The 14,154-nt window shown below is 39.4% G+C and overlaps 1 protein-coding gene across 14 annotated transcripts in view; it reads left to right on the forward strand.

Annotated features, from left to right (window-relative positions):
- CAST (calpastatin) overlaps positions 1 to 14,154 on the forward strand; it is a 120,116-nt gene that overhangs the window by 96,290 nt on the left and 9,672 nt on the right. For all 14 annotated transcript variants that reach the window (XM_082376414.1, XM_082376424.1, XM_082376416.1 and 11 more), the window contains 8 exons: positions 371 to 421; positions 594 to 665; positions 1,788 to 1,886; positions 3,563 to 3,670; positions 4,938 to 5,030; positions 6,732 to 6,776; positions 7,205 to 7,297; positions 8,642 to 8,713. In XM_082376414.1, coding sequence (XP_082232540.1) covers positions 371 to 421; positions 594 to 665; positions 1,788 to 1,886; positions 3,563 to 3,670; positions 4,938 to 5,030; positions 6,732 to 6,776; positions 7,205 to 7,297; positions 8,642 to 8,713 — 633 coding nt within the window. The remainder of the gene's footprint in view (positions 1 to 370; positions 422 to 593; positions 666 to 1,787; positions 1,887 to 3,562; positions 3,671 to 4,937; positions 5,031 to 6,731; positions 6,777 to 7,204; positions 7,298 to 8,641; positions 8,714 to 14,154) is intronic.

The raw sequence follows: 14,154 nt of genomic DNA on the forward strand, positions 1-14,154 counted from the left end.
GGTGAGGGTCTCACCCCCGTGCTCCCTCAGTGTCCTGTGCACACTGTCACAGCCCCATGTGCCACGCACTACAGTAACTGTTCACGTGCTCCTCCTACACTAGCGTGGGCTTCTGAGGTTGGCAAGCCACGCTCAATCCGTTTGCAGCCCCCGTGCCTAGGGAATGCCCGATGTGTGCCAGCTGTTTGTTGACATGAGCTAATCAGAGGATATTTCCTGGTGAGAGAATCTATTTCCTGAAATGATGAATCAAATTTGTAATGTACAGTATCATCAGGTATAACCTGTCGACCTCTTATAATGTTTACAAGGTGCATATTTAGGATACACGTGAGATGACTGAATGCCATGTTTTTGTCCCCCTGCATAGGATAAAGATGGAAAACCACTACTGCCAAAAGAGCCCAAGGAACCACTCCCAGTAAGCAAGCCAGTTTTCTCTGAGTGTATCTCTCTCCTTTGGCCCTGATGATTAATTCAGGGAGGGCATAGCTTTCTGTGGAATGAGTTGATCAGCATATAAACAGTGACAACATTTTGAAGAGGAGACTGATGAGGTGGTGTTTGTTGATACATTTCCTGGTTCTTTGCAGCTCTTGAGTGAAGACTTCCTCCTTGATGCTTTGTCCAAGGAATTCGCCGTTCCCCCAAGCACTTCATCTCTTGTAAGTCTTCTGAGATTCCTGGTTTTATTTCCTTACTTTTAGGGTAGCAGAAATAAATGGAAACTTGTGACTTAGAATCTGATGTGGGAGCTGAGGAAACAATCACAAAATTAATGGCCCTCAACCCACTGTAGCCATAAAAAATGTGTTCCATCATGAAATATTGGTCCGGCACAGTGGATGTTTTCGACAGTGTAACTAATTGAACCAATGAGCTTGCACTCTATCAAGTATACCTATGAAAAGAGAATTTAAAATTGAGTTGTCCAATACATTTGAAAAATAAATGCATAAAAATATGAAAAAGTACTGAAAAGCATTTTTCAGTATTTTTAGGGACGATTAACCCAACTAAACACCAGGATTTATTAACAGGAATGACAAAAAATACAGTTCTGATTCAGAAAGCGAAGCCACAGGCCAATAGGAAAAATATCCAGAAATGAACATAAATGACAGTTTAGTGTTTCTTTAAAATGAGAAAAGAAATCATTATTTCAGAAAGATTCTAGAATAATATACCATTTAACATTAAGAAAAAAATGATACAACTGAAACTTCTTCATCCCATATACCAAGTATTAAAGCAATAGTAGCACATAATTTTATACCTAATACATGATCAGAATTTAAAATGTGATAGATAAATCTCTAATTTAGGCAAGCAAGGCCATGGGAGACAGGCATGGCCATTCGTTGCTTGTGGCACTGTGAATTTCTAGCAACTTTGAGAGGGCACTTGGCAGAATATAGCCAGCACCATAAAAAGAGCCACTTCTAGAACTTATTCAGAGCAATTAATTACAAAGAAGAAAGCTGAAAACTCCAAACAACCTTAACGTGCAACAAGAAATGTATAAACTATAAAACTCTAAATCAGTAGCTTATTGAACGTTTAGGATAATAAACGGGAATAGGAAATTGTATAAAATAATGCTATGGAATAGGACGTAGAATAAAAATGGCTCTTAAGATCCTGTATTGCTGTGCTTCCTTTTGGATCAAGAGAAAAACAATCAAAAAGCTATACTGAGAGTTGTATTTAAGAGATGGTATGTGGGCATAATTTGCATACACCATATTACTGGTCAAAATCTTTTTTTGTTTGTTTTCTTACAAAAGCAACTTGAAGATGCTAAACTTTCAGCTGTCATCTCTGAAGTGGTTTCCCAAACCCCAGCTCCAACCACCCACTCTGCAGGTCCACCCCCAGACACTCCGGTAAGCAACAGAGTTTATGAGTACTTTTTTCAGCAGCAACAAAAAGGAGAAAGAAAATAGGACTCCTCCTCAGAGTAAATGAAAATCAACAAAATTGTTAGGAAGAACAGGCACCTTCTGTTTCAGAAGAGATAAGACTGGTGAGACAGGGAGATGACAGAGAATATCTAAAATGATTAAATATATAAAACAATGTATGTGAAAGTATTTTACACACAGTGAAGGAGCTTAATATTATCATTGCTTTATTAGAATTGAAGTGCAATAATGTGCATTGTGTATATGTTCAGATTATTAGATTTTTTAAAAATTATTTAGCTTTCCTGATAATTGATGTTCTCCTCCTTTATCTTTTTCCTGATCCATGCTATAAATACTACTCATTATTTAACCTCAAGTTTAATTTAAGGAATTGCTCCGTGTTTGAGCTTCTCTCTGCCCCCAAAATTCACAAACTCCTCACGGAATAGCATTGTTTTCCTCCCATTCACACCAGTAAAAACTTGTCATTTTCATGCTAGTAATAGAAAAACCTCAGTGTCAATATTGTTTTAATTATTTACATGTTCTGAGGCAAGACTGTGGGACCAAAGCTTTTCCAGACTTCCTTGATTGATTTTCTTTGCAGTACCAAATTATACATTATCCAGGAGACCACGGCACATCAAAAGATAAAGAGATCGCCCTAAACCAGATCCCCATCTCCTTGGTTGAGAAGAAGTGCCTCATTTGCTAGCTGGAGATGAAGTAGCTTTAGTGAAGTCAGCTATGCTTCCTTTCCTTTTGATGAAGCATCAAAGCTTACTTAGTGCTGTACTCTGAGATTCTGAGTGAATTTTCATCCTGTTGGGTTAATGTGGGATCATCTGAGAATATCCAGAGGCACAAATGACAAAGCCCAGACCCAGCTGTGGGTAGCGCCACCATTAGCTGCTATAATCCTGGGCTCTAATGAAGCACTTAAAACCAGTAAAATGCCCTCTCTCCATTTGTCTATGTGTGTGTCTGTGTATGTACACACACCCGCAATGACAAAAGTCCCTGTGCAACAGAAAGGAAGGCGGCCATTTACACTTCAATTCTTAATACTCAGATTCTAGGGGCCCCTGTGATTGAGGCTATTAATAAACATCCACAATCAAAAGGCTTTTTGCCTTTCACAGGTATGTTTTAGAATGACACCTTTCCCATCACTTTTCCCATCAGAGTTTCTAGTGTTAATTAATATTTTATTTGAAGATATCATTAAAACTAGGTATAAATCTTTATTTACAGGAATACACTTGGGAATCAAAGAGTAAACTAAGCTATCATAATTCATGTGACTTTTCTTCGCCAGAACATACTGTTACATATATTGAAAGCATCATAAGACATATTTTCTAGAAAAATCAGGCCAGGAACCCCATCTTTTTAGGGAGGGACCTATTTTCTTGGAAGAGAAAGACATCCAGGGGTTGGGCGGGGTAGACAGGTGCAGACAGGTGCTGACAGTGAAAGATGAGGGAGAAAGAGCACCAAGCCAGGATCGCCGATCCAGCGCCTCTGTCCACCTGCCCATCTCCCTGGTGACAACCCCATAAGCTTATAGAAGTCTTAGTGGCAGTGTCAGGGCTGCACTCCAACAGGTGACCTGATTTGGCTAACCAGTGACTGATTCAGATTTACTTTTTTAGCAGAGTGACGACAAAGAACTTGACGATGCCCTGGATCAACTTTCTGACAGTCTCGGGCAAAGACAGCCTGATCCAGATGAGAACAAACCCCTAGAGGATAAAGTCAAGGTAAAAGAAAAAAAAAATCATTAATAAGTGAAAATTGAAAGTTTTTATAGCACAGAATACCCTACCCTCCACACAAAGGGGAAAATCCGCTCTGACTTTGCCTGGAGTCAGTGAACGGTTGGATAACTTCAGCCTAATTTTTTCCTACTCCGAGGTCTATGTGGTGTCTCTTTCCTCTCTGAGGTCTGTGCTATGGCCCAGATTCAGGCAAACGTCCTGTTTGTGAGGCTAGACTTTGTGATGATGGAAAAGCACAGCCCTGCTTTGTTAATTTTATTCTCTTCCCACATTTTTTTCTTGGTTGTATCTGGCAGTAAGTTTATCATATATATCTGATGCACGCATGTGCATTTTTTAGGTTCACAAGTTGTGTAAATGTAGTGGCAGAGGCTTCCCTAGCGGTCGTCCCTGCTATCGAAACTAACTGCATTGGACCAGGAGTTCAGCACCACAGAGGTGTCCCCAAGGCGCAGACTCTTAACGCTATATATCTTGTACAACATGTAGAAGTACTTATTTATACTTAATATTCAGTACTTAACAGTCCATTTAGCTTGGAACCAGAAAGGTAACGTCCCACACAAATCTATGTCTCAAAGACAGGACATTTCAAAGAATCCTTAGGCCTCAATTCAACCATTGTCATAGGAATATCGAGGTGAACTTAACCTGTATTTGAAAAATGAAATTATAATGATGCAGAAAAATAAAATCTGTACCCCACCCCTGGGGTGGGGGCTGTTCCTGAATCCAGGACCGAGAGACCAGCCATGCCCACTGAGGCACGGATGCTGGGACGTGGGTACCGCTTACTCAACAGCACGTCCCTTCAGATTTGCTCCTGTCCTGGTCCTTCAGGGCTCCTTATAAAGAGTCAAAGTTGTAAATAGTACCTCTTAAGTGCCAAGGTACAGCAACTCGATTTTTTTATTTAAAAAGTGAAACAGTGAAAGATATTTCATAACCTTGGGTTTTTATCTCCTTCCATGATTTCTGAAGATAATTATTTAATCATTTATTTGTTTCCATTTAAAATACAGGTAGAAAATTCACAGGTGTGGATTGACAAACAGAAGCACTGGGTTTACTTGTTTCCATCAACTGAAAGTCTGTTGTTGACATTGTTGTTCTCTCGCTTACAAATTTAAAAGAGACCCTATTTTTTTGCCTCAGAAAAGTCCAGTAAATGCTGAATGCTGCATTTTAGAATGTACTCTCTAAGTGAAGGCAGAACTGAATCGTAATTATATATGTTCAATGTTTACAGGAAAAAGTGAAAGCTGAACACAGAGACAAGCTGGGAGAAAGGGATGACACCATCCCACCTCAATATCAGCATCTCTTGGATGATGACAAGGAGGTAAATGAGGGCAATGTCTAGGTTGGCTGGATATATGCTCCAAAGCGTTTGAGATTCAAACCTCACTTGAAATGAATAGGAGGTACACTGTAACAATAGCATAAAAATGTAACATGACTGATGCTTTTAATCTGTCCCCACTGAGCCAGGCTGTCTAGAATTCTGTTTAATATTTATTTGAGCCAGTATTGTTGGATGTTTACTGTGCTGGGCACTGTGGCATAGAGAGTTGAATAATGTTCACTCACTCACTGATGCTTAACAGTGATTCTGTGGCATGTACATATGTGAATTCTCCTTGCAAGAAAAGGCTATAAAAAGAATGATATTTGTAATCTTGACTGAAGCAGAGCTTCTCTCTCTGGTGAAGGAGAACAGAAAAAGAGCTAGTATTGGAGTAATTCACAGGGCAAATACGACCCCTCCAAGACCTGCTGTCTCTCTTTCAGAGACACCTGAAACACCACCACCTGTGCTGTTGAGAGTGAAGACAAGACAGGCAAAACCATATTCCCAATCAATCACAAGTCCTATTTCTCTATCTAAATGCACTCTGTCGAGAAGTCTGTGTCTTTGTCTCTAACATGGAAGCCAGTTTCTCTTAGGTCAACCTGGTCTGTACCCTACCCTTTCCTATTTGGCTCTTAGTTGCAAGTCCATTAGATGTTAAATAACCCTTTCCAGGTCTGTTCATCCAATAAAAATAAGGAAGTGTAAATTACATCTTTCTCTTTCTGTACTGATGCATGTGAGGGGTTTGATGACTGTGGTTTATAGAATATTATCAGCTGCAGTGTCCTCTGTTACAGGAATCAATTCTCCTTGCTTGTGTCGAGTATTCACAATAGCAGCTGTGCATCCTGCTAGAATCCGCCCTGCTTTGATAGTCCCATGTGACTCTGCTGTATTCTCTAGGAAATGTATTATTTAGTATCCTTGCCTTTGCAGATGGTAAAAATCCCTGAGGAGTTGTCCTTGTAATCCTCACTGAAAAAATCTATCTGTAGACCATTCCTTTCAGAGTGTAATAAGCTATAGTAGATAAGCATATAGTAAATTAGTAAATAAGACATCAAAACACAAGTTACTTTTTGTAACATTTTAACTAGAACTATACAATGACAAAGTTGCTAACATAGTGTTTCTTTCACTTCCAGGAACAGACTCACCCTTGCATTTTCTCCAAAGACTATTGAAATAGTTACAGGCTAGTCGTTAAGCAAAGCTGGTGAAGAAATAATAGGGACACAGGTTTATCAGTTATGCAAATCTATACAGTCGTCCCTTGGTGTCCACGGGGCATTAGTTCCAGGACCCCCAGATACCAATGTCTGAGGATGCTCAAGTCCCTTACATAAAATGGCATAGTATTTCCATGTAACCCTACACACATTCTCCTCTATACTTTAAATCATCTCTAGATTACTTAGAATACCTAATACAATGTAAGTGCCCTGTAAGTAGTTGCCAGCATGTGGCAAATTCAAATTTTGCTTTTTGGAACCGTCTAGAATTTTATTTCCCTAAATATTTTCAATCTGCCAGTTGGTTGAATCTGCCAATGCAGAACCCACAGATGCGGGGGGCTGACTGACTGAACTCCATTTCAAGTCACTGGATAAGAGATTATATAAATACTGACTACACCTAAGTAAACCTTTACAAAAATTTGTTTAACCAATAGTCTGCTTTGTTTCTAAGGGCAAATCAGCGACGCCACCTACAAAGAAACCCGAGGCATCAAAGGTAAATACCGTAGCTGCGTATTTCCATTAAAAAGATTTTTTTAAACTCTAGCTGCGACTTTTACATTTTAGAAATCTGAAATTCACTGAATGCCTACCTTGTGCTTGGTGTGATGCCAAGGCATGTGTGTATGAGTGTATTATTTCTGTCTTCCCAAGAGCCATTCAAGCTAGGCAGTTCCATTTTCCAGGTTAGAAAATCGAAGTTCAGAGAATACTAAGCAACGTGTATAAAACAGTAGAAGAAAATAGAGCTGTCAAGATTTTCCTGTTTTAATATCTCTTTTGTAATACACTAGTCTGTTAGGAAAAGAATGTCAGCAAGGTTTTATATTAAACAAACATATTTTCAGGAATGTGGGGAAATGTACTACGTAGCATCTTTGCCTTGTGCTTCTTCCCTGATGGTTATTTCTGTTAAAATCTCAGAAACCTGCAGATGCCCAAGACCCTATTGATGCCCTCTCAGGGGACTTTGACAGCGGTCCCTCAACTACAGAAACCTCAGAGAACACAGCAAAGGTACTGTGCTTTTTCATATTGACTTTCTTTGAATGTCTGTGTACACACACACATATGCATATAATATATATATATAATTTTATACTGTAAAATAAACTGATTAATGCCATCGAGAACTTGAAAAGAAAAAAATTCTATAATTCTGCTACTCCACCAACACTATTATTTGGTATATTTCTTACCTTTTTCCATTTGTATATTTTACACACTTGTACTTATTGTCCACATATAATGCATTGCTTAACATAATTTCATAAATGTTTTCCATGTTGCTTTATAATCTCCATAGCTACCATTTTTTATTGCCACACTATATTGTTGTACAACAGTAATGCTTTATCTGTGTTCATTTAAAATGAGAGCAGTCCCTCACTATATACCATGCCCCTTGCCCTCTGGGGCTTCCTCCCCTTTTCTGCCCAGAGCAGCTGGCTGACCCTTCTACTCACCTCTCAGGGCCCAGTTCAAACATCAGCTTCTCCTGGAAGACTTCCCTGTCTGCCTCTCCCTTCGCAGATCAGGGATGTCGCCTATGTGCCCTCTCTGCACTGTGGGTTACCTGTCACATGTGCATCGTACCACTGAGCTGCATGCTGTATACAGCAGTGATGTGTCTGGTACCTCTGCTCAGCATTAGCAAAATGCCTGGTACATAGCAGGTGCTTAAAACGTGATCAAAAGCAAATGAAAAAAATGTGTAATCCATCAAATAGAGGGAAAAGTGAAATGAGTGCCCTTCATCGTTATTTCAGAAGAATTAAAATTGCACATCTCTTTGCTATTGTTTTGGCTGTTATTAAACATATCTCCCAATCAATCAATCACTGAATTGTCAGTCTTCCCCACCTTGGGTGATTTAATTTCGAGACCACACCAGCATCCTATTTCTCACTCCTGGAACTTCATAAATAATGCCTTTCTGGTGAATGGACTTTATTTTTGTATGTGACTTGCCCCAGCTCTCTCTGGTTGTTACATTCTCTTCCATAACACTGAAAACAGTGTCCTGTTGGCACATAAAAACCAATCCTGAGAGAAACAAGCTCTGTTTTGGTGAGCAAAATACAGTCCGGGTGAACCAGGCATCATGGAAATTGGCAGAGCATCAGTGTGACTCACCTTTTCCTCATTTTTATCCTTTTTACCCCCTACCTTGAACACCTCTGTGCACTTTCACTGTTGTTCGAAAAATCATGACTAAAATACTCAATTTTCCATTATTTAATTAAATTGGAGATTCCAGGCTACTAAAAAGAATAGTCTGGATTGATTTGATTGCAGCAGCAGTTAATTGCTAGATGGAGTGTTGATAGCAAGAGCCTCATTACATTTCCTTTGCTTTAGGACAAAGACAAGAAGACTGCTTCCAGCTCCAAAGCACCCAAGAATGGGGGTAAAGCAAAGGATTCTGCAAAGGTAAACTGAAGAGTAAACAGACTACAAATTAGCTTGGCAATTACATCGAGTGGTGTATCCCTAGTCACTTAGTTTCTGATTGATTGTGATCTATTTAGAATAAAATAATTTTTAAACACTATCTATGCCCTAGCATGTCTTGGTAAAGAAATTGAAGTTTTAGAGACATTTATTTTTTAAAGTAACTGATACTTTAGAAATCTGAGTGAACATTCTTAACACAATTGAAGTTTCCTACATTCCTAGCCCTTGTCACACAAAGTCCCACTGTCAGCTGTGCTAGTCTGGAACGAGTGCAGGCCCTCTCCCCTTCATCAGACCCCACAAACCTCATGCTCTCTTGTAGCTACTTTCCCTCAATGTATGCAGATAGCCTTGCCTTCTACTTTAAGAGAAAATTGAGGCTGCCTTGCAGAAAATAGCCAAGATCCCCTTCCTACCTGCCTCCCAACAAACCCTCTCCCCTCTTGCCCTGCAGCCCCTTCTTTCTCTCAGGGGCTCAATAACTCTCTCCGGTATCTTTGTCTCAATTCTTTTCCCTTGTAGCAAAAACATATTCGAATTCTTTCGTAACTTCAAAAGCCCTATTTATTTCCCTCCATCCCTTCACCTCCTCGAAAGATCTGTCTCTATGACCCTGCTTCCTCTTCTTGAGCTCTGCCCGAGAACGGCAGTGACATGCTGGTTGCTGTATCGTTGGTACCTTATCAATCCTTAGTTTACGTGACCTCTCGGGTATGCTCTTGGGCATCAGAGTTAGTTGATGCTGTAATGCACTGAGACTTCGGGGAATGTTGGGATGGGTGAATCTATTTTATACCTTCAGCTCTCCAAAACCCAGACTGCCACTTCCTACTCCACATTTCCACTTGGATAAACATTGACAGTACAGATCCATATACTATATTTCATCAAATCTAAATCACCATCAGTTATATATCATTAAGAAAAAATAACAACTTGATTATGATGTCATTCATCATAACAACCAGCAAATTAAGACATGTTAAAATATGTGTGTGTGTGGCAAGGGAGGTGACACCACCAGGGAATGTGGTTTATATGAATCTTGGAACATGGAAGTAGTGTATGAAATTGAGAAGATCTTAGTTTCTGTGATTCAATCTACTCACGTTAAATACTAGTAGTCTTTCCTTCCAGGTGGTATCTAATTTTTCATGTTGCTCTAGAAAGCAAAACTAAGACTAATGAGTAGAAGTTATAGGGTCTGGTTTCTTAGAGTTGGGCATTAATTCAGCACAACACTTGGAAGTTTCCTATTATTAAAATTACTGAAACTGTGGCCAGGGAAGGAATGGAAATTGGATTACAAAACTTCTAGGTCCCCTCCAATTCTAAAAACATAGGATTCAAATGGTTATGACAATGATCCCAAGTATAATGAGAAATAAAAGGTACAGGTTTAAAAACAATAGTCCAGCTGAATCAAAACTCTTAAAAAACAAGATAGATAGTGAGTTCCAGTTCAAGATGGTGATGTAAAGAAGATCTTCAACTCACCTTGTCCCATGGAAACACCAGATCTACAACTGCATATGTGACGATTTCCTCTAGGAAAAAAAAACCCAAATTATCTGTGTGACTCCTATTTATCTGGCAAATGAGAGAAGGCTGGCATCAAAGAGGGTAGGAGAGGCTGGGACACAGTCTCAACATAAACTCCACCCCAACACAGCAACTGACCGTCAGGAGTGAACTCAAAACTCAGAGCTTCTCCCTGCAGATCAAAAAAATTGAAGCCCACATCAGCACCCAACCTTAAAGACCCCCTGAGAAATGAGCCCCCAAAACATCTAGCTTTGAAAGCCAACGGAGCTTGTGTCCAGAAGACCCACAAGGCTATAGCAAACTGAGAAACAGTTCTTAAAGGGCTTGTGAGCTCTGACTCATCTGCCCACCCCAAAGCAATCAGAGATACAGTTCTTGGCCGGCCACCATCCCCAGAGTACTGCACAGACAGCAGACTAAAACATACCCCCAGTCTTTCTGTGTAAGAGGCCTACTTGCTTGTCCTGGAGCTTTGGCCTGAGGGGCAGGCTTCCAGTTTGGCACACATCTAGACACCTACAGATGTGCTCTTAGGAAATGTAAGCTGGTGCTCACCATCTTTGTGCTGTTTCTCCACCTCACTCCAGGTCACCAGCATCTCCCAGAAAGGGGGCTTATACACTCATCTAGAGGCCCAATTTTTGTAACTGCCACCCAAGGGACACTTGCTGATCCCCTGGCTCTGGTAGCCAGCAGGACTTATGCTTGTGGTCCATCCTACAAGACTAAATATATTTGTATATTTTAAAGCCTGCTACCTGAGGGACTGGCTTCCATTCAGCCTGAATTTAGGTGCTGAGATTCTCCCCTTTGGGACACTGACAGATCTTAGCAAACCCTCAACTACTGTGAACCACTGAGAATAAAATAGGCTGCTTGAACACTTACAATGTTTTGAGAGACGATCAAGAGTTAGGGCACAAAAAATACCTAGAAACAAATGACAATGGAGATACGACGACCCAAAACCTATGGGACGCAGCAAAAGCAGTGCTAAGAGGGAAGTTTATAGCAATACAAGCCTACCTCAAGAAACAGGAAACATCTCGAATAAACAACCTAACCTTGCACCTAAAGCAATTAGAGAAAGAAGAACAAAAAAACCCCAAAGCTAGCAGAAGGAAAGAAATCATAAAGATCAGGTCAGAAATAAATGAAAAAGAAATGAAGGAAACAATAGCAAAAATCAATAAAACTAAAAGCTGGTTCTTTGAGAAGATAAACAAAATTGATAAACCATTAGCCAGACTCATCAAGAGAAAAAGGGAGAAGACTCAAATCAATAGAATTAGAAATGAAAAAGGAGAAGTAACCACTGACACTGCAGAAATACAAAAGATCATGGGAGATTACTACAAGCAACTCTACGCCAATAAAATGGACAACCTGGAAGAAATGGACAGATTCTTAGAAATGCACAAACTGCCGAGACTGAACCAGGAAGAAATAGAAAATATGAACAGACCAATCACAAGCACTGAAATTGAAACTGTGATTAAAAACCTTCCAACAAACAAAAGCCCAGGACCAGATGGCTTCACAGGTGAATTCTATCAAACATTTAGAGAAGAGCTAACACCTATCCTTCTCAAACTCTTCCAAAATATTGCAGAGGGAGGAACACTCCCAAACTCATTCTACGAGGCCACCATCACCCTGATACCAAAACCAGACAAAGATGTCACAAAGAAAGAAAACTACAGGCCAATATCACTGATGAACATAGATGCAAAAATCCTCAACAAAATACTAGCAAACAGAATCCAACAGCACATTAAAAGGATCATACACCATGATCAAGTGGGGTTTATCCCAGGAATGCAAGGATTCTTCAATATACATAAATCAATCAATGTGATACACCATATTAACAAATTGAAGGAGAAAAACCATATGATCATCTCAATAGATGCAGAGAAAGCTTTCAACAAAATTCAACACCCATTTATGATAAAAGCCCTGCAGAAAGTAGGCATAGAGGGAACTTTCCTCAACATAATAAAGGCCATATATGACAAACCCACAGCCAACATTGTCCTCAATGGTGAAAAACTGAAACCATTTCCACTAAGATCAGGAACAAGACAAGGTTGCCCACTCTCACCACTATTATTCAACATAGTTTTGGAAGTGTTAGCCACAGCAATCAGAGAAGACAAAGAAAAGGAATCCAAATCGGAAAAGAAGAAGTAAAGCTGTCACTGTTTGCAGATGACATGATACTATACATAGAGAATCCTAAAGATGCTACCAGAAAACTCCTAGAGCTAATCAATGAATTTGGTAAAGCAGCAGGATACAAAATTAATGAACAGAAATCTCTTGCATTTCTATACACTAATGACGAAAAATCTGAAAGTGAAATTAAGAAAACACTCCCGTTTACCATTGCAACAAAAAGAATAAAATATCTAGGAATAAACCTACCTAAGGAGACAAAAGACCTGTATGCAGAAAATTATAAGACACTGATGAAAGAAATTAAAGATGATACAAATAGATGGAGAGATATACCATGTTCCTGGATTGGAAGAATCAACATTGTGAAAATGACTCTACTACCCAAAGCAATCTACAGATTCAATGCAATCCCTATCAAACTACCACTGGCATTTTTCACAGAACTAGAACAAAAAATTTCACAATTTGTATGGAAACACAAAAGACCCCGAATAGCCAAAGCAATCTTGAGAACGAAAAATGGAGCTGGGGGAATCAGGCTCCCTGACTTCAGACTATATTACAAAGCTACAGTAATCAAGACAGTTTGGTACTGGCACAAAAACAGAAATATAGATCAATGGAACAGGATAGAAAGCCCAGAGATAAACCCATGCACATATGGTCACCTTATCTTTGATAAAGGAGGCAAGCATATACAGTGGAGAAAAGACAGCCTCTTCAATAAGTGGTGCTGGGAAAATTGGACAGATACATGTAAAAGTATGAAATTAGAACACTCCCTGACACCATACACAAAAATAAACTCAAAATGGATTAAAGACCTAAGTGTAAGACCAGACACTATCAAACTCTTAGAGGAAAACATAGGCAGAACACTCTATGACATACATCACAGCAAGATTCTTTTTGACCCAGCTCCCAGAGAAATGGAAATAAGAACACAAATAAACAAATGGGACCTAATGAAACTTAAAAGCTTTTGCACAGCAAAGGAAACCATAAACAAGACCAAAAGACAACCATCAGAATGGGAGAAAATATTTGCAAATGAAGCAACTGACAAAGGATTGATCTCCAAGATTTACAAGCAGCTCATGCAGCTCAATAACAAAAAAACGAACAACCCAATCCAAAAATGGGCAGAAGACCTAAATAGACATTTCTCCAAAGAAGATATACAGATGGCCTACAGACACATGAAAGAATGCTCAACATCATTAATCATTAGAGAAATGCAAATCAAAACTACAATGAGATATCATCTCACACCGGTCAGAATGGCCATCATCAAAAAATCTAGAAACAATAAATGCTGGAGAGGGTGTGGAGGAAAGGGAACTCTCTTGTACTGTTGGTGGGAATGTAAATTGATACAGCCACTATGGAGAACAGTATGGAGGTTCCTTAAAAAACTACAAATAGAACTACCATACGATCCAGCAATCCCACTACTGGGCATATACCCTGAGAAAACCATAGTTCAAAAAGAGTCATGTACCACAATGTTCATTGCAGCTCTATTTACAATAGCCAGGACATGGAAGCAACCTAAATGTCCATTGACAGATGAATGGATAAAGAAGATGTGGCACATATATACAATGGAATATTACTCAGCCATAAAAAGAAATGAAATGGAGGTATTTGTAATGAGGTGGATGGAGTTAGAGTCTGTCATACAGAGTGAA

The sequence above is a fragment of the Balaenoptera borealis genome, assembly GCF_965194805.1.
Source record: "Balaenoptera borealis genome assembly, chromosome: 2".
Lineage (NCBI taxonomy): Eukaryota > Metazoa > Chordata > Mammalia > Artiodactyla > Balaenopteridae > Balaenoptera > Balaenoptera borealis.